This window comes from Diceros bicornis, chromosome 5, assembly GCF_020826845.1.
Source record: "Diceros bicornis minor isolate mBicDic1 chromosome 5, mDicBic1.mat.cur, whole genome shotgun sequence".
Taxonomy (NCBI): Eukaryota; Metazoa; Chordata; class Mammalia; order Perissodactyla; family Rhinocerotidae; genus Diceros; species Diceros bicornis.
Window position 1 is genome coordinate 53,758,985 of NC_080744.1, and position 21,709 is coordinate 53,780,693.

Here is a 21,709-nt window from a genome sequence, read left to right on the forward strand (position 1 = left end):
CTGACTTAGTGCCTACAATGGTTTTAAAACCTTCTAATAGTGTTTATATTAATTATTGCTGTAAAACTAGCAAGTTTTTGTCTAGTGTATCATTTTAAAAACACTGTAGGGACTGTAATACTAGAAACACAAGGCTATGCTACATTAAAAAATTTCTCAAGAGGATTGGTTTAGCTGGAAATTATCTGTCCAAAGTGTGTATCAAAGTTTAACACTTAAAATTTAGGAGAAAATAAGGTTTTGAAACAGATTTTATACTCTCGTGTTTTAAAAGCCTTACTCTTCTTCATACAGCAGACATGGCATAATTCCTTATCATCTTTGCTTTCAGAACTGGCACAGGTACACTCCTCCAAGCCATATTTCTCACAGATAGAACCTGCACATTGCTGAAAGAAAAATCGAAGACCAATTACTTAATCCCTATAAAGTCAAACCCCTCATTCACAGTAATAGACAGACAGGTATAAGCCTCCAATGCCAAATAAATAAGTAGAAATACAAGTGGGAAAAAAAAGAGCATAGATTAGTATCAGAAATGGATCATATAAACACATTTGAAAAAGAGTAAGTACAAATAAGATAGTACATCTTTTAAAGAAATGGCAACTTAAAAAAATCTAAACAAAACAAAAACAAAGAAAGATTAGAGGAGCATCAATTTTATGTTGGTTATCATGGCTCTTTTATACAAAGAGAAAAATGAAATTTTCCTCATGTAGAGGAAAGTGATTATTTAGCCAAGAAAGTTTTAAAGGCTTCACATTCAGAGAAAATGACCAGAAGAGTTCTTTTATTTAGGCTGTAAAAATATTAATGTATAAAACTTAAAAGCAGTACAAAGTCACATGCCTAGTTGTATAACTGTTTTTCTCTAGAGAACATCAAACACATGCAGTGGGAAGATGAAAGACAAGTCAGGAACTAATTGAATGCCATCAGGCACTTATGCTACACAATATATTCATGGCTTTGTGGGAAATAAATAGGGATATTATTGAAACAGGGACCGAGATTAATTACTTCAACTATGCAGCTTTAATTGTCAACAAATAATTATTCTGAAAAAGCAGGTTTTATAAAATTAAATAAAAAACATAAATCAAATGCTTACCCCATTAATGCACACTTGTGTATGCCTATTACAGTCTGTAAAGTTCTGTTTAGGGTCAGATGCTGGGCAGAGAGCTGTGATGCCATTACACATTCCTTCTTTTGCACAGTCTGAATCATCCCGACATTTCTCAGTTTTTGACTTGAATGCACACTGTGCTGTACAACAAGGACCTTGACTTGGACTAGAAGAAACATTAAGTGATTAAAGAAAATCACTAGACTATTCCCTATATACATAGATATGGTCCTAATTTTTAAATCATAAACCTCATCTTTTCAATAGTAAGTATGTTACTGGTATACAACTTCATATATTGGAATAAGAGGATACTAAATTTCAGCCCCATTCCAATAAGTGTAGAAAGTGATTAAGCGTCTTATTTTTATAATCAAGGCATACTACATTCAGCATTCTTATTCTATTTGCCTTTAGTGAAAGGCTATAATGGAAAATAGATTTAATATTAGACAATTTATCAGTGTTTTTCATAGTTACATCATACATTAGTCAATTTATCAATTTTTCTCACATCTATATGTTAAAATCAAACTAGGATACATAGGCCAGCCATTTAAAAAGTACTACACAAACAATATTCTATTGCTTATATCTATCACTATTGAAGTAATTTGACAAGTGAAATAATTATATGACACTAAGTTATAAGAGTTCGGAATCCATATTACATAAATATTTAACGTTAAGAATCTAAAAATATGGATGGTAGTCACATTTTTAAAGCTAGGAACCAAATAATATGTATTTTATTGAGCATCCTTTTTTAACACCCACCACATAAATTACAATTACAACTAGTTCACTCTGCCAACAACAGTGCACTAACCAATCCTACTCCAGAAAAATAAATAAAACCAAACAACAACAAAGTCAAAATTTCAAAACCATCCGCATCTCTTAATCTCAGTTTTAAATTTGTCATAACTGCCTTCAGGTGACTTTATGGAACATTCACATTACTGAAATTAGCAAGGCACCTGCACTGTTTTCCAGGCTTCAGCTTGCACTTTTTCCCCTCTGGCTGGTTTGCATCATAGCAGCACTCATCTTTACACTGATCGCTATAGCCACAATCACATTCTTCACCTTGCTCTACCATTCCATTGCCGCAAATAGGTTGGCCAGATTCTGAAGGAAATGAACAAGACAAAGTAAGCCTTGTATGCACACTTTCATTTTATTTAAAATGAGCCTCATAACAAAGGGAGAAAGGAAAATTTTGATGAATATGAAAAGTAGAACAAACTAAGAATCTGGAAATTAGGAGACCTAATTCTAGCTCAGTCAGTAACTAGCAATGTGGGCTTGGGCAAATCACTTTCCTTTTGGGGGGCCTCAATTTCTTACTCTGTATAGTGAGGGGATTTGACCTGATGGTCCCTTCTAAGGTCCCTTCTAGAACTGGTAATATTCTATTGAGGCCATGCCACACTGAGCTTTATTGAACAATGATTGCATATTTATATTACACACATAGAAATTAAGTTAGTGCTTCATCAACCAGAAAAAAATTAAAATTTTTTTGTTAGACAGGGAATTTCAAACATACATAGAAGTAGTAAAAGAATAAGTACAATGAACTCCCATGCACCAATCACTTAGCTTTAACAACTATCAACCACATGCTGTGAACAACTCCACTGAACATATTCATTTGTTTTTGTAAATACTCCAGGATGAATCTAAGCGATAAGGACTTTTTTCTTTTTTAAATCTAACCATAATACTATCATCACACCTAAAAAAATTAACAATATGCTTAATAGCCAATCCATGTTCAATTCTCCTTAACTATCTCTTCACAATTGGTTTATCTGAAGTGAGTCCAACACAAGGTTCCCCAACCCCTCTTCCCATGGTTGCTTTTGGTTGATGTGTGTCTTAAGTTCTTTTAATACATAATAGATTCCCTCCTCTAATTTTATTTTTACACTACTTATTTGTTAAAGAAATTGGGTCCTTTTTCCCTATGGAATTTCCCACATTCTATTTGGCTTATGTATCCTAGTCAATAAGTAATTTTTTTTAAATATACACTAATTTTGCTCTTCAGCTAGACCAAGCTCCTCAAGGGAAGAACCATGTATTATTTATATCTTTTGTAGTCCCACAAAGCCTAACAGTATTGGGTCAAATCTTAGTTCACTAAGGTTAGAGTGTCTGGTCTAAGCATAGTGAATAATTTTAGAAAAGATTTGGGGCTCTCTTTTAAAGTTCTTTGATTTTTGCCAATGGAGTTTAAAATTAAAACAGTAAGGCTACTCTTTTTAAGATCACAAAATTACAGAACTTTAGCATCTGCAGGGAAATGATAAGAATCAAATGCCTTCATTTTATAGAAAAGAAAACTAACTTCCAGAGAGTTTATGACTTGCTAGAAACCATTTGCCCCAGTATGGGCAATATACAGACAAAACCTAGGTCTCCTAGATCTAAAATCTGGTGCTCTTTTCTTTCTGCTACACCAAATCAATGAGGAAAATAGTTGTAGTACAGGCTTCAAACTGAGAACTGAGTAAACAGAAGGGAATACATCTCAAGCACAGGAACCCAACATGAAGCACATCTGAATCAAAAATATTCTAGAAAGATTAGCTAAATATTCAGAAAGATCATTTTTATACTTAACCATATCAAATATTAAAAGAAATCTTAGAGGTAACTGAAGCTCCCATCCCTCTCTTTCATTTTATACCATCTCTTTTGCTCTCTAAAACTAGAAGCATGTACATGTACATATATACTAAGTAAATAATAATGATTTTTCTAAAGTCTAGTAATAATCATTTTATAATTCATGTGACATGTAATTTAGGAAAAAAGGAAAAATGATAAAGGCAAAAAACCTTTGATGCAATATTTACTACATATTAATTTTCATTTCATACAGAAACATTACTTCAAATCAGCTATTTGCTAACAGCTTCAACACACAGAAAAAGTGCTGTTTAAATGCAAAAGTTATAATAGGTACATATTTCATTATAACTTAAGAAATAAATACCCTTCCCATGATATCTACAAAGCAATATGCTCATTTTTAAAAGTCAACCTCAATCAGAAAGTTTATCGTGAAAACTCTATGTACAAATGAAGAATCTATTTAGCAGTTCTATGTTAAGAAACTTTAGAAAAACTACCACTGATAATAACAATAACAAAAATGATAACATCAATGTAATTTTAATTTGCCTTTTAAAAGAAAAAGGTGGCTTTAAAAGAAAACGCCAATAAATAAAAGTAAAAATTAATAATTTGGACCTCATCAAAATTTAACTTTTGCTCTGGGAAAGACTCTGTGAAGGATGAAAAGATAAGCTACAGAGTGGGAGAACATATATCCAACAAATGACTAGTATCTAGACTATATAAAGAACTCTTAAAACTCAACAGAAAAAAAAAATACAATTAGAAACGACCAAGAAACACAGAAATTTCACCAAAGAAGATACACAGATGGCAAATAAGCAAATGAAAAGATGTTCAACATCATTAGTCATCAGAAAAATACAAATTAAAATCACAATATCACTAAACATCTATCAGAAAGGATAAAACAAAAATAACAAAAGCTGGCAAGGATGCAGAGAAATTAGATCACTCATACACTGCTGGTGGGAATATAACATAGTACAGCCACTCTGGAAAACTGTTTGGCAGTTTCATATAAATATAAAACATAATTAGGGGCCGGCCCGGTGGCACAAGTGGTTAAGTGCGTGCTCCGCTGCTGCAGCCCAGGGTTTGCTGGTTCAGATCCCGGGCACGTACCAACGCACTGCTTGGCAAGCCATGCTGTGGCAGCATCCCATATAAAGTGGAGGAAGATAGGCATGGATGTTAGCCCAGGGCCAGTCTTCCTCAGCAAAAAAAGAGGAAAACTGGCAGATATTAGCACAGGGCTGATCTCCTCACAAAGAAAAAAAACATAATTAATTACTATATGATCCAGCAATTGGACTTGGGGGCATTCATCCCAGAGAAATAAAAACTTATGTTCACATAAAAAACCTGTACATGAATGTTTATAGCTGCTTTATTCATAATAGCCAAAAGCTAAAAATACCCCAGATGTCCTTGAACAAGTGAATGGTTAAACTGTGGTACATATATACCATGGGATACTACTCAGCAGTAAAAAGGAACAAACTATAAACATAGGCAAGAATTTGGATGAATCTCCAGGGAATTATGCTGAGTGAAAAAAGCCAATCCCAAAAGGTTACATATTGTATGATTCCATTTACATAACATTTTTGAAGTGACAAAATTTTAGAAATGGAGAACGGTTTAGTGGGGCAGGTGAGAGGACAGCAAGAGGCAGGTGGATGTAGTTATAAAAGGGCAACACTGAGGGTTTCTTGTGATGATGGAAATGTTCTGTATCTTGACTGTGGTGGTGGATACATAAACATACACGTGATAAAAGTGTATAGAACTAAACACACACACAGAGAAATGAGAACAAGAAAAACTGGGAAAATTGCAATAAGATCTGTGGATTGTATCAACGTCAATATCCTGGGTGTGATATCGTACCATACAAATTTTGCAAGATTTACCATTGGGGGAAATGGGTGAAGGGTACATGGAATCTCCATTATTTCTTACAACTTCATGTGAATCTAAATTATCTCTATAAAAATTTCAATTACAAACAAAAGGCCATAACGTTATATCAATTATATCTCAATTAAAAAAAAATCCAGCTAAAAAAACCCAAAAGGCTATGCTTATCTGGAAATCTTCCTCAATTCTTTCTCCTGTGCAGTCATACGCTTAACCCATCTTTGAGTGTTCTTTATGCGCAAGATGAGCAGGCCGTGGTGCTTGTCCTCAAGTAACTTATAATCTTGTGAAATAGGACAAGAACCCCAAAAAAACATAATACAAGGTAAAATATTTACAATACACAAAATGCCACAAGAGAGGCATAACAGATGAATAGATAAATAAAATGCGGCCTATTCATACAATGGAATATTATCTGGTCATAAAAAAGAATGACATTCTTCAAATTTTTTTTTCCCCCCAAAGCCCCAGTAGATAGTTGTATGTCATAGCTGCACGTCCTTCTAGTTGCTGTATGTGGGACGCGGCCTCAGCATGGCCAGACAAGTGGTGCATCGGTGCGCACCCGGAATCCGAACCTGGGTCGCCAGCAGCGGAGCACGCGCACTTAACCGCTAAGCCATGGGGCCGGCCCAAGAATGACATTCTGATACACGCTATAACTTGGAGGAATCTTGAAAATATTAAGTGAAATAAGCCAGACACAAAAGGACAAATATTGTATGATTCCACTTATATGAGGGACCCAGGATAAGCAAATTCATAGAGACAGAAAATAAATTAGAGGTTACCAGGGGCTGGGGAGTGAGGGGAGCAGGAATTATTGCTTATTGGTTACAGAATTTCTATTTGGAGTGATGAAGAAAGTTTAGAAATGGATAGTGGTAATGGTTGCACAACACTGTGAATGTACTCAATGCCCCTAATTGTACACTTAAAATTAGTTTAAATACAAATTTTATGTTATATGTATCTTACCATAATAAGAAAAAAAAAAGAATTTCATAGCAGCTTTATTCATATTAGCCCAAACGTGAAAAGACCACATGTTCATCAACAGGAGAGTGGATGAGCAAACTGTGATATATTCATACAATGCAATACTATTCAGCAATAAAATGGAACAAAATATTAATGATGAATCTCAAAATATTATGCTGAGTGAAAGCAATCTTCCACAAAAGGGTACATACAAACTATATGACTCCATTTATATGAAGTAAAACAAGCAAAATTTATTTATGGTGAAATAAATCAGAATAGTGGTTGCCTCTCAGGGTGTGCTGGGGACAGAGACTGATTGGGAAGGGAAATGAAAGAACTTTCTAGAATGATAGAAATGTTTTATATTTTGACAAGTGCTAGGTTATACTGGTAAATGCATTTGTCAAAGCTCATCAAATGGTGGACTTAAGATCTGTGCATTTCACTTATGTAAAAAAACAAAAAAAAGGGGGCCAGCCCAGTGGTGTAGTGGTTAAATTTGCATGCTCCACTTCGGCAGCCCAGGGTTCGCAGGTTCAGAATCCTGGGCACGGACCTACGCACCACTCCAAGCCATGCTGTAGTGACATTCCATATAGAAAACAGAGGAAGATGGGCACAGATGTTAGTTAAGGGACAATCTTCCTCAAGCAAAAAGAGGATTGGCAATGGACGTTAGCTCAGAGCCAATCTTCCTCGCCAAAAAAAAAAGAACCACAAACAATATTGAACTCTAGTTAATGATATGTAGGCTAAAGAGTTTAGGGGTGAAGTATACTGATATCTACAATCCACTTTAAAATGTAACAAAAAAATATGGACTGAGGGATGGATAGATTGATAAATGCGTGATAAAGCAAATACAGCAAAGTATTAACAATTATAAAGTACAAGTGGTGGGTACATAGGTGTTTATTACATAATTCTTTCAAGTTTGAAAATATTCATAATACAATGTTTGGAAAATATACATACCAACAAAACAGTTGTTTCTCTTCTTCTCAAGCACTTGGCTTATATTTCTAATACTACAGAGGGAGAACTTGTTGTTGTTAAGTTTGTCCCCAGATGTTGCTCTTGCATACATGATGTAATTGCCATTTTCTTTTTGTCCTAAATTCTTAGATTCTCCTGGAGTGCACTCTGTTCCAGAATCATGCTGTCAAACAGAATACAGAGTTACATAAACAGAAAGTAAAATAAGGTTTTCAGGTCATCTGATTAAATGTAATTTCTCATCAGAACAACAATGGAAGCCTGTGGACTCTCCTTTAGAAAAGATCTTACAATTGTTTTAGATGTGAGAAGGAAAACAATTTGCTCTTTTAGGGGCCACTGTCTTAGAAGGGAAGGAAAAACCAGTGAAGGTCTAACCACAACAATTTATAGCTTTGTAAGTAGGGAGTAGAATGGAGGACAAACTGTCATAAGCTCACCTACTTTTAAAACTAGTAACAAGAATATAAACTACTTTAAAACTACTAAATATTCTTTAAAATACATGCTAAATTACACGTTATGGCTAGTTCAGAGAAGACAGAGGTGGGAAAAGACAAGAAACAAAAGAGAACGGCATGGGGCTAAGTAAATACATGATAGACATCTGAGAGAGTTGACTTATTAACTAGTACATAAGACAGATAGGTAGGGGCCCGCCCGGGCAAGCAGTTAAGTGCGCGCTCTCCACTGCAGTGGCCCGGGGTTCACCGGTTCGCATCCTGGGCGCACACCGACGCACTGCTTGTCAAGCCACGCTGTGGCGGCATCCCATATAAAGTGGAGGAAGATGGGCACAGATGTTAGCCCAGGGCCAGTCTTCCTCAGCAAAAAAAAGAGGAGGATTGGCAGATGTTAGCACAGGGCTGATCTTCCTCAAAAAAAAAAAAAAAAAGACAAATAGGTAAATGCTGACGAGGGATAGAAACACAATGATCTATTTTTAAATGAAAATTAAGAAAAGCCAAGAGATAAAACCACAACATTGCTCTGCAGAATAAAACAGGAGACATACAAGTATATATGCACAGAAATACTTTTTGGTGTTGGTAAATATTACTGAATTATCAGATACATACAGAAAAGTACCAAACCATAGCTCCATGAATTTTCTCAAAGTAAATACACTCCTGTGACCAGCACCAAAATCAAGAAATAGAACACTACCAGATCAGAGGAGCACCCCCACCGTCAGGGGATATGCATTTAAAAACAAACTTCACAATACTCCTCAAACAACAATTCAGAACTTGTCAGAAAGGGTGAAAAACACTGGTCCTAGAGCAATAGTTCTATTTAATTAAATTATTGTTTTGAATACTCAACAATGCTACCCTCCAGAAAGAAAAGGAACGCCCTGGGCATTCCATTTCTTCTCAAAACCCATCTAAGTTACCTTCATTTTCTTCTCCCCAATCTGAAACAACTATTAAAAATGTGATACTTTTATTTTTATTCTTCCAGATACATCTTGCCTTTCTCCTGAACCTAGAATCAGCATTTAACAACTCTTTACTATTCTCCAATATTTTCTTGCTTCATGTTTTCACTCTATAGAATTCAATTTGGTTCCTGATAATGTATGACACTAGAATTATTCTCAGCATTAGAATTTCAGAAACAGAAAAAAAAAATCCCAATACTGTATAACTCTTGATGTCATCACAGAATATCTTAGCACCTTTCAATTCAATAAGTATTAGTGTGTGTCCAATACTATACAAGGAGGAACTAAAATACAATATAAAAATATAAAGATGAGTTAAAGCACTGTCCCTAGCCCTCAAAGGACTTACATTCTTTTTAAAAGGGATAGCAAATTTTGATATCCCTGCCTAGTCTGACTCTCTGCCCCATAAATCCATGACAGATATTACTAAGAAATTATTATTTTACTAGCCCAGCGCATATTGTAATGGATCACCACTAATGACCATGGAAGGAGGAACAGGTTATAAACAAGCATGCCAGCTACTTATCATCCTCACAAAAGGGAATAAAACGAGCACACAAATAAAACATAAAATAGAATAGAAAGGTCATCTTTACTGCACCCCAAAAAGTGCTGTCAGAGTTCAAATAAAGAGAATGGTTTCACAAAGAAACTAACTTAATTTGACAAGAAAAACTCCTTTCTGACTATAAAAACAATACATACTCTTCTAGAAAATTTAGAAAAAAAATGGCTAAAAATTCAATCATAATCTAACACCCATAATAACTACTATTAACATATAGGTCTATTTCCTACCTGACTTGTATCTAGTTATATCGTATTTTAACAAAAATTTGGACTATACCACGTGTACAGTTATATACATGGTTTCTTTCAGCTTAACAGTATAGGGTGAGCACTGAAAAACCTGATTTTTAAATGACTGCGGAGCATTCTGTGATACTCTCCTATTGTGGGGCCATTTAGGCTATTTAAAATTTTTTGCTATTACAAATAAAACTGCAATGGATATCTTGAAATGTACATAAATCTTCAACAGATTCTGTATTTATTTCTTTTAGTTAGATTCCCAGAGGTAGAGTTACTGAGTTAAAAGGTCAGACATTTTAAGGGTCCTGATACAATGCCAAACTGCCTGTCAAGTCATATTAATTTACATTCTATAACAACACGATCAAGATTTCAATAGGCAGAGATGGGAAGGAATTGACTTCTTGGCACACGGAAAGTTTTTAAAGGACTAGACAGTACTTAATTTGACAGGAGAGGGGAGATAACACTGGAAATATACTTGGACCCAATTTATGAAAAACCCTAAATGCTAAGATAAGGAAACTGTATCGGTAATATCAGCAGGTACTAGAAATAAGGTTGTAAACAGAAGTGACATGATCAGAACAATCAAAACTATACCAAATATTAATCTGGTAAGAGTGGGTATATTAAAATTTCCACATTGAGAGACAGAAATGTCTTATTTATGATTACAGCTTCCCACAACAAAGCTTATAAAGTGGTTAACAATAGGTGTGCAATAAATATTTGAGATAAGATAAATATAAGGAATAGTGTGAATCACTCAGAGAGAAAGTAACAGGGACATAGTACAGATGTATAACACAAGAGCTAAAGACAGATTTCACATAAAGATGTCAAGGGAGACAGGCTCAGGAGTTTACGGTTCTGGCTGATCCTTCTATCAAATTACTTAATAAATATTTACTAAGCACCTACTATATATACATGTATGGTAGTGTGAACAACATGCACAAAGTATGGGGTGTGATTGAACATGGCAGAATCATTAAAAGTAGTCTGGTATGATAGGAAAAGACAGCAAGGTAGGCAAAGGGTGTGAACCAATTTATCTATTAAACAATAAGTAATATATTATTAATGTAGTAAAAACACCTTTCTGGCAATTGAGTAGGAAACAGATGAGATGGGAAGTGAAAAGACAATATACTAGATTTCCCCACTCCAAGTGTGGTCTGCAGACCAGCAGCAGCATCACCTGGGAGTGTCTTAGAAATGCAGAAACCTGGGCCCAACCAAAGATCCACTGAAGCAGAATCTGTATTTTAAGATGTTCAGTAATTTGTATGCACATTAAAATTTGAGAGGCCCTAGACTAAAGGACAGAAGAGTAGTTGGAAGGGTACTACAATTCCCCTGGTAAGGGTTGGAATCAAGAGCACAAGGAGAGAAGAGAGGACACTTAACTGCCCTTGAAAATGCAAATTAACCATGAACAACAGTTCTCTGCTCGTCTGTAAAATTAAAATTACTCTTTTAAGAACATATCACAAAAGCAGTCAAGAGGTAGAGAGATTAAACACATTTTTAAATACTTTATCCAAGAGTATTGATAACAATCTATCAATTTCTGATTGGAACTTAGTAAAGACTTGCAATTTAGTGAGATGACACATACTTTACAAACTGGGGGAAAATTAGAGAAGTGTATTTGAGGGTTTTAAGCTACAAGTATATAATCTTTTTCTAAACTCATAAAATTTTCCATTTGTAAAATAAGGTACAAATAAAATGAATTTACATATATTTTTAAATGAAAATTCCCCAAACCTGTTATTTTAATAAGCCTTCCCAAAATCACAAACAGAATATTTTTCAGTATTTTGTATTTCTGTGTGTAATCTTTAGGTCACTTGAAAATCAACATAATAGACCGGGTATTTACTGATACCAAAAAATTGTTAATTTTGTCAGGTATTATAACCACACTGTGGTTATGTAAGAAAATGTCTATTTTTTTAGAGATGCATACTGAAATATGTAAGGATGAATGAATTTGCTTCTAACATCTTACAAAGAAAAAGAAAAAAATACAGAAAAGAGATGTGGCAAAATCTTGATAATCATTGAATCTGAAACAGAGGTTGGCAAACTGTAGCCCACAGCCTGTTTTTATATGGCCTAAGCTAAGAATGGTTTTTCCATGTTTAAAGGATTGTAAAAACAACAAAGAAAAATATGCAACAGAGACCAAATGCTATCCCCAAAGCCTAGAATATATACTAGCAGGCCCTAGACAGAAAAAGTTTGCAGACTTTGTTCTGGATCATGGGCATATGAAAGTTTGTTGTACTATTTTTCTCTACTTCTTTGTATGTTGAAAATTTTTCATACTAAACATTTTAAAAGATCAATCTCACTCAACAGTAGAGAAAGACAAATCTAGTAGACTCCAATAATGCTTTAACAGAGACTAAGCAAAAAAAAAACCACTGCACAATTTGCTAACATTCAAAATGTACTTTAAACAACGAAAAGTGATTCTCATTCAATAAATATTTGAATGAATCATATACCAGGCACTGTTCTAGGGCCAGGAGACATAGAAGTGAATGAAACAGACAAAATCTTGCCTTCACAGAATGCTGGCATTGTTATACTTACTTTTCTTATTTTTATCACAAATATTCTTTCTCCCTTTCGGTATGGTCAAGTATATTACTGTATTCTGATATATAAATGCTAAACATTCATATTTACTTGTTTTCATTGTAAACAAAAAAAATCACTTGACATAAAAGTTAGGTCAATAACTTTAGAAATCTAATAATTAGGCAATACTTACTGGAGAACCAAAGTTATGTCCAACTTCATGAGCAAAAGTAATATGAGAGACTTTGGGGGGTACATGAGACCCATAGTTCTGAACAGTAATAATTCCAGTGTTTAAGGACTTCTTCTTACCATCTGAATAGAGTTTACTTTTTTCACATATTCCTCCAGAGCTTCCTAATTCAGAACAAAAGATGGCTAAATTAGCACCTATTTTTCCAAAAAATAACTTTCTAATATATGCTATATTAAAACATTTTATATTTTGAGTCCAAAATACAATAGGTACCCACCTATATCAAACACTCAAAAGTTTCTTTGATCCAAGATTAAGAAGTCATTTCAAATACAAGTTTTAATGGCACACATAAAGAAATTCTCAGGATTGAGTACAAAGCCCTTATAAAATGTTCCTCTTCATAATAAAATGTCCCCAAATTTTTGCTACCATTAATTTAGCAAAACAAATATTTAAGTTTCTGTTAAATGTGAATATCTCAGTATTTACACTGAGCCAAAGCCTATACCTTTTCATCTTTTAAAAACAAAATTTATACTTTACTTAAATGAAAGTTGAACAAAATATTCTCAGGTAGATTCTGAGAAAGTCACTTCTACAAATAATAGCAGTGACCCACAGCAGTATATGATTCACTATCCTGTGAGGCAACACACAATATATTTTAACAAAAGTAAAAAAGTAGTGGTTGCCAGGGGCTGGGGGGGGGGGGGTGGAATAGGGAAAGATTGGCAAAAGGGTACAAATTTTCAGTTAAAAGATGAATAAGGTCTGAGGATCTAATGTATAATATGATGACTATTGTTGATAACATTGTATTGTATAAGTGAAATTTCCTAAGATAGTAGAACTTAAACATTTTCACCAAAAAAAGAAAAGAAAAAGGTAGACAGGTGAGGTGATGGATGTGTTAGTTAACTCGACGGAGGGAATCCTTTCACAATGTATAGGAATATCAAATCATCACATTGTACACCTTAAATATCTTACAACTTTATTTGTCAATTATACCTTGATAAAGCTGGGGGAAAAAAGGGAAAAGAATTATGCCAAGTGGGTAAAAAAAAAGCAGAGGAGGGAAGGAAGGAGAGACAGTAGGAAGGGAGAGAGCAACTGTGGCAAAATGTTAACTGATTAATCTATCAGGACTTCACTGCAGTATTCTTGCAACTTTTCAACAGGTTTGAAAATTCTTTCAAAATAAGTTCAAAAAATTGAATTATGATTTTCCAATGTCTTGAGAATACTTTCAAATTTTAAAAGAAAACCCATAATTCTACTTATATTAAACCATTTTATAATTCACCTATTCAGTAATAGTTTCTGAACTTTAGACTAGAGCTTAATACCAAAATGAAAGTGCTAAAGGCAGTTAATATAAGACCTGAGAAAAATATATATATAACAGGAAAATCAGAAACTGACTGGCCAGTCCATGTCTTTATGTACATTGTACTAAGAAGACCACAGTTCTTTTAATAACTCTATTAAAGACTTTTAGTGAGAAGTTGTTTAGTTTACAATCACATTTAAAAGCTTTCTCTATTTGATTTTTTATTAAAATACCATAAAATGGATTAGGATATTCTGATAACTGATCAAATTATTTCAAATTAACTTTCTAAGTACAAAGTTATAACCAAGTTATTAAACCATTAAAAAAATCTAATATTTATAATCCCTGATAAAGCATATAATAGAAGGCAATTCAAAATAGATCTGCAAAAATAGCATGACACTACAATGGCTTCCCTGGTCCTTTTAATATTAGAAAATGAATGGCAACAAAACATAAGTCTGAATTACTGTTACAATACGATTTAGGAAGCTGAAATGATAAGGTGATTCACAGAAAAATAAACTGAAAGACTGAGCCATATGTAGATTTTAACCAGCAAAGGACTGAGGACCTTTATGATATTCAAAACTTACTACCTTTTCTACACAGAAAACAATAGAAAGAAGGGCAAATGATTTATGAATATTTAATATATTTTCTTAAGCTACTTCTACTTTTGGAGATGAGTCCTAAAGACTGGATCATTATTTCTAGAAAAGATATGAATAAGCACTCTGTATGTAATAATTATAGTCTAAATATTACAGTTTTAAACAAACAATAAATTAATATCCTGCCTTAGTGAAGATTTGTCATATGGAAATTGGTCCAATGCAGTACTGTCAAACTTGAATTAAGCATAGAAGACTCCACACTGCAAATCTTTATCAGTTAAAAAAAAAAAAAAAAAGTAAATAGCATATATTAAAAACTCTAATAATAGACTTTTCTGCATTTTTAAGGTTTATCTAGTTTAAAGGAGGTTCATACATAAATTTGAGTGTATTCTTCTGAAATATAGTCTTTGTAATTCATATCTTGTTTAACTTCCTAAACAACTGCTTTTGGTTTTAATGACTATTGCTTATAGGAAAGTTTAATATTTATTACACACTAATAGCATATGTTGGAATAACTCAATTATATAGGAAAAAATAAAATACTATATCTAATTTTAAAAGTTATGGTTTAATTTTTTTAAAACACTGCAACTAGTTTTGATATGCCAGAAACTCAATTAGTGATATCATATATACATACAACCAAATCATAAATCAAGTTCAGTAGGTGCTTTATATTATAAATTTAAGATTTTGCTACATAAAGTCATCATTGAAAAACATAAATGTGAATAACAATGAGAAAAGTAAAATGTTTTTAATTCAAGTCAAAAGCAATTACTGATGGATAGATGACTCAAAGACCAACAAAGAAGTATAAAGATATTTTTCTATCTACAGGATAGTCTGAGAGCTCAAGTCACAGAATACAGGGTAGTCTGAGAGCTCAAGTCACAAAATATCAGTCCTAAACTTTAAAATAAACACTTCCCCCCCACACCAAAAAAAAAAAATTAGAAAACCTACAAGGGTTATATAATACCTTGACAGAGTCCATAAATACAGGTTTGATGTGAGCAGGCCTAAACACCTAAAACTTAATTGTAGCATGCTGACCATACAATATTAATCTGAGCAGTAATTCTTAACCAGACTGTAGTCTCACTCCCAGACAGGTTATTAGAAGATGTCTCATAGCACTTCTTTGTCTTTCATGTCTCGGGAGCAGTACTCACATGTAATGGGTAGGGACCAGAGATGTTAAACATTCTGTAAGGGACAATCCAGACCTGTACAAAATGCCAATATTAAATGTCCTGTTGCAATATTCTAATGATGTAATTCTCCTAGCCTCGTAATTAGACTTACAAAAAACAGGTTAAGAATTTGATAGGCTCTGTGGGTTATCTTGAGAACCCCATGTTGAGCTCTGTATACCCTCAAATCCTAATATGTAAAATCAAACTAAAATTTCTAAACCAAGAAAAACAAACATCTCTACCAAATGAAACGTCTCAAAAAATGTTCTTCACAAATGGTCAGAGGAATATAGAATGGTTCAGGATTAACTATGGAGATGAATTCCAGAGCTAGCCTTATTCAGTGACCTGGTCGAACTGAGACTATCTTCATTAGGCTAACTGATAACATTCAGATGGATAATATATGAGCAGAAAGTACCTTAATAAAAAACGAAAAAGGCTCCTCAAAAGGCATGTTGGAAGCATGTAGCAAATGAAGTAGAACAAAGGGATTATCTAATATAAAGAATTTACTTTGTTAAGGAACCAATGTTCCAGTCTCTAAATAAGAGGCCATCTGCTTAACAGAGAACTGTGCTTATATAAAGAAAAGTTTAGAGTAATCTTTCCGGATTCATATTCAAAACTGACTTTGTTTTGGAGACCAGATTTCTTTTTTTGGCTCTCTTCTAGGCCCTGTATAATTTTAAATGAGAGCCTCCAAATCAGCCCAGTTTGCTAGCTGTTACTACTTATTATGGATTTGGGGCAAGAGGTGCTGTTTTCATTAAGGAAATGCAAGGCAGCACCCAACTACAATATGGAATTAAATAAGAACCAATTAAAAATAGTGTAAGAAAGACTTAAAGACGAGAAAACTACTATTTAAATGTTTCAACCCTCATTGCTTTTCCCAGCTTAACCAAGTCAGTGAAGAGAACTACAGCTAATAATTTGAGTAACTATTCTGTGAAAATTAACATAACAATATCACAACAAAATCTTTTCCACTATAATATATTTGAATAGTGAAGTATCTGCAGAATTAAATGAAATTAAGCTAAATAATACCAACAGAATCAAAATTAATGAGGCCAAATAAAAATGAAAAAAAAAGATTAAGAAACAGTAACAGATCACAAGTTGAACAGATCCGCTATGAAATGCTATTTAAAAAAAAACAACATAACAGCAAGCATTACTAAGATCTACCCATAGGTAAAAATGTGAAGTCTCAAAGGAAGGGCAAAGACAGAAGAAATTATGATGAAAAGTAAACAAGTTGAAGCAAAATGATTTACCTGAATTTAGAGACAGACAGACAAGAACAAAATCTCCTAGCTCCCAATCCAGTGATCTTCCCATTATGCCATGACAATTACCAAAAATGATGCCTAAATACTATAGAGTAGTATTATTTTATAACTCCTTTCTCTTAAGAAAGAAGGAAATAGATTCTAACAATATAAAACCTCTACTAAGATGCAGGAAACATTTCAACTTCTTATTAGAAATGTCTTAGAAAGAGAAAGCTAGGATGTTACAGTATATAACGCAGTAGTCCCCCCTTATCTGCAGTTTCGCTTTCCGCAGTCAACACGTTACCCGTGGTCAACCGGGGTCCGAAATATTAAATGGAAAATCCCAGAAATAAGCAATTCCAGGAATTATTCTTGGACTAGCAATTCTGCTATTATTATTAGAATATGCAATTCTAAGTTTTAAAGTGCATGACATTCTGAGTAGCATGATGAAAACTTACTCCGTCCTGCCCAGGACGTGAATCATTCTTTTGTCCAGAGTATCCACACAAACTACCCACCATACTAGCTGTCTGGGTTATCAGATCAACTATCGCAGTACTGCAGTGCTTGTGTTCAAGTAACCCTTATTTTACCTAATAATGACCCCAAAGTGCAAGAGTAGTGATGCTGGCCATTTGGATATGCCAAAGAAAAGCCATAAAGTGCTTCCTTTAAGTGAAAAGGTGCAAGTTCTTGACTTAATAAGGAAAGAAAAAAAATCGTATGCTGAGATCGCTAAGATCTATGATAACTTTTATTACAGTATATTGTTATAATTGTTCTATTTTGTTATTATTGTTCTTAATCTCTTACTATGCCTAATTTACAAATTAAGCTTTATCACAGGTATGTACATGTAGGAAAAAACATAGTATATAGAAGGTTCGGTACTATCTGCAGTTTCAGGCATCCACTGGGGGTCTTAGAACGTATCCCTCGTGAATAAAGGGGGACTTCTATACCTAGGAAATACTACCAAATGCACTCAACCTGGAGTCAAAAGGTCCAGATTCTAGGTTCTGAGTGATACTGGGTTGGTCACAAAGTCTCTGAACCCAAGTTTCCTCATCTGTAAAATTGAGGTAATAATACCTACACCTCTTAAGGGTACTGAAATAATCAATAAGACCAAATATACAAAGTTCCCTATAAAAAAATAAAAAGTAAGTCAAATATAAAACTCAGTCCAGGTAGTCTGAGGGCAAAGGGAGGTGAAAAAGAAAGCTGTCATGTCAAGGCAGGTACTTTACACCAGAAAACATTGGGTCCAAGGAACAAAGATTCTTCTCTTTCCCACTCTAGCCCTTATTCTGCTGTCCCTGCCTAGCCCCTCCCCAGAAACTTGTAGAAAAAGGCTTCTAAGAGTGGGAGTTGCTGGTTTAACACAGAATAAAGGAAGAGGGCACCAGATGAAGAACCCAACAACAAAAATACAAGTAACGATTCCCACCAATTTCAATCCAGAACTCTGCCTACCGCTGCTTCAGTAAAACAAGCAGCATCACAAATGGTGGTCCAAATATCATAAACAACTAGACACAAAAACTAACTGTCCCCAAAGCCTGGGGCCGGTCCGGTGGTATAGTGGTTAAGTTCGTGTGTCCCGCTTCAGCAGCCCAGGGTTCGCAGGTTTGGATCCTGGGCACAGACCTACACGCTGCTCATTAAGCCATGCTATGGCGGCGTCCCATATAAAGTAGAGGAAGATGGGTACAGATGTTAGCCCAGGGCCTATCTTCCTCAGCAAAAAGAGGAGGATTGGCAATGGATGTTAGCTCAGGGCTAATCTTCCTCACAAAAAAAACTAATTGTCCCCAAAACCCGTAACACCAGTCTAATCATGAGAAAAACATCAGACAGATTGCAACAGAGGGGCATCCTACAATATACCTGACCAGTACTCCTCAAAATTGTCAAGATTATCAAAAACACGAAAAGCCTGAGAAACCATCATAGCCAAGAGGAAACTAAATAAACATGACAACTAAATGTAATGTGGTATCCTGGATGAGATCCTGGAACAGAAAAAGGATCTTAGATAAAAACTAAAGAAATCTGAATAAACTATGGACTAACTTTAGTTACCAATAATGTATCAATATTGGTTTGTAACAAATGTACCATACTAATGTAAACTATTAATAATATAGGAAACCGGGGGAGAGGGGGTATGGAAACTCTTTATACTATCTGATCTGCTCAATTTTTTTGTAAATCTAAAACTCTTCTAAAAATAGTCTATTAAAAAAAAAAGTAGCTGCAACTATAGACATGAGGCTATCTGAAGACTTAGGAAAAGCTGACCAAGCTCCTTCAGGAGCATTACCTTCTTTTTGTTTGTTTGTTTGGTGAGGAAGATTAGCCCTGAGCTAACATCTGTCGCCAATCCTCCTCTTTTTGGTTGAGGAAGATTGTCCCTGAGCTAACATCTGTGCCCATCTTCCTCTATTTTGTATGTGGGACACCGCCACAGCATGGCTTGATGACCAGTATGTAGGTCTGCACCCGGGATCCGAACCTGCAAACCCCACGCCACCTAAGTGGAACGAGCGAACTTAACTACTACACCATCAGGCCGGCCCCAGGAGCCTTATCTTCTTAATGAACAATAGTCAGAGTTGAAAACGCAAAATGGCAGGAAGATTTTAGTTTGAAATCATCCAATCATTTGCCTAGGAGACATTTTGTGAATGATCTTCTTTAGAGACAAAAATATTAATATGGTGGTTCTCAAACTTCAGTGTGCATCAGATTCACCTGGAGGGCTTCTTCAACCAAAGATTGTTGGGCTCCACACCTGGAGTTTCTGATTTAGTAGACCTAGGTGGGGCCCATGAATTTACATTTCTAACAAGTTCCTAGGTGATGCTGATGCCGCTAGCCCATGGAGCACACTTTGAGAACCACTATATTAATGGTATTATTATATTTTCTTAACAAAGAAAAATCAAATGAATCCCTGAGTTTATACAGTACTTACTAAGGAATAATGAGAAGAGATCATAAACTTTGTGATAAAATCATCCAACTAACTATTCAAGGAGGGGAAAAGAAATTGCAGAATATAGAAGTTATAAAACATGTGACATATCATAGGAAAGAGTGAGTTGTACAATCTGCTGACAATGCAAGTAACACAAAACCAACACAGATTATCATACCAAAAATACTCCACTACGACATATGCAGCCCATGACATAAACTTGTAGCTTAATGACATGAAATTGAATACACTTTAAAACATGGACGAAAAACAAAAGCAGCTTTGGAAATCATAAAAAGGATATTCATTGCTGGCTTAAAAAAAAAAGAGCAAGAAATATAAAAGCAAAAATACAGTACTAAAGATGTTAAAATATGCACAACAAATCGAAGAATAAACTAAAAGATACGGAATGGAAAAGCCCATCTTACCCTGGATAAGGCAGAAGTTGACTCTTTTAAAAAGATAGAAATGATACATCAGAAGAAAGAGAAATTGCTGGACATAGCTCAGAAGATGATAGACTTCTGATCAAACACTATATGGCAAAATTTATATTCAGAGAGTCTGGGATTCTTTCTACTCGTCTTTCAGTTAATAAATTTGTATTTCTCTAAACTAGGCTACTGAACTTACTATACTGTAAATCACAGACCTCACCCCCACTGCAAGGGGAAGAGCATTATCCTACCCCAGCTTTCTCAATGACAGCAGCTTTCATGGCTAAAGCAGAGACCCAGCAAAGTGTGGGCCCAGGTGGGGAGGCCCGTGGAGCTGTGGGTACTGGGGCCTCCTGCCTAAATCTGTTTTCAAGCAACACTTCTCTTTTGTTAAAATAAAGACTAGAAATAAAATAATAATAAAGGCAGGCTTTCTTTTCCTTCTACCTGCTGCTCCTGACCAGAGTTTCTCTGCTCTTTATCTCGCTGCAGAATAGAAGCAAGAACATAGTTTTCTCCTTTTGACTCTAAGACCCTCTTTTTCAAAAACGATAAAAATAATTAATTAAAAATATTAACTTTTGTGAAAAAAATTAATATTCTGCTTTTGGTTTCAAAAGTAAGTACCACTTTTTCCCATAAAATTATTTATTTCAGCTACTGAATGTATTAAATGTCAGGATATCTCCCTGTTAGTACTCATTTCAAAATAAAAAGCTGCTTCATCTATTTTTCCATTTACATTATACCTACGAATCTTGCCTAACTCAAGGTGTGTAAATTAAGATATTGTACAGGTATCACTCTCCTAAACTTTGTAAAATTCAATCTGCCCTGAAAATTGCTTTTTGTTTCAAGTATTAAATCAAGACATAGATAAACTACCTGAAGGTGCTCCAACCCAAGCCAGACCAAGAACACCATCATCAAAATCTCGGTCTGTGAAGACATAGGCCAAACAGTAGTCATCATGATTCTGCTCAGAATTCAATTCCAGAAACTTCTCCACACCAATATTTGGAAATCGGAAGGGATTTGTAGGGTCCTTCTCATCAGCAGTTGTGTTGATCTAAAATCCAAAACAATGATTTA

At 34.5% G+C, this 21,709-nt stretch overlaps 1 protein-coding gene across 1 annotated transcript in view; it reads right to left on the reverse strand.

Annotated features, from left to right (window-relative positions):
• ADAM10 (ADAM metallopeptidase domain 10) overlaps window positions 1–21,709 on the reverse strand; it is a 129,602-nt gene that overhangs the window by 24,212 nt on the left and 83,681 nt on the right. The window contains exons 8-13 of the mRNA XM_058541692.1: window positions 21,503–21,686; window positions 12,745–12,908; window positions 7,667–7,850; window positions 2,113–2,263; window positions 1,115–1,298; window positions 281–389 (exon numbers count right to left, since the gene is read on the reverse strand). Coding sequence (XP_058397675.1) covers window positions 281–389; window positions 1,115–1,298; window positions 2,113–2,263; window positions 7,667–7,850; window positions 12,745–12,908; window positions 21,503–21,686 — 976 coding nt within the window. The remainder of the gene's footprint in view (window positions 1–280; window positions 390–1,114; window positions 1,299–2,112; window positions 2,264–7,666; window positions 7,851–12,744; window positions 12,909–21,502; window positions 21,687–21,709) is intronic.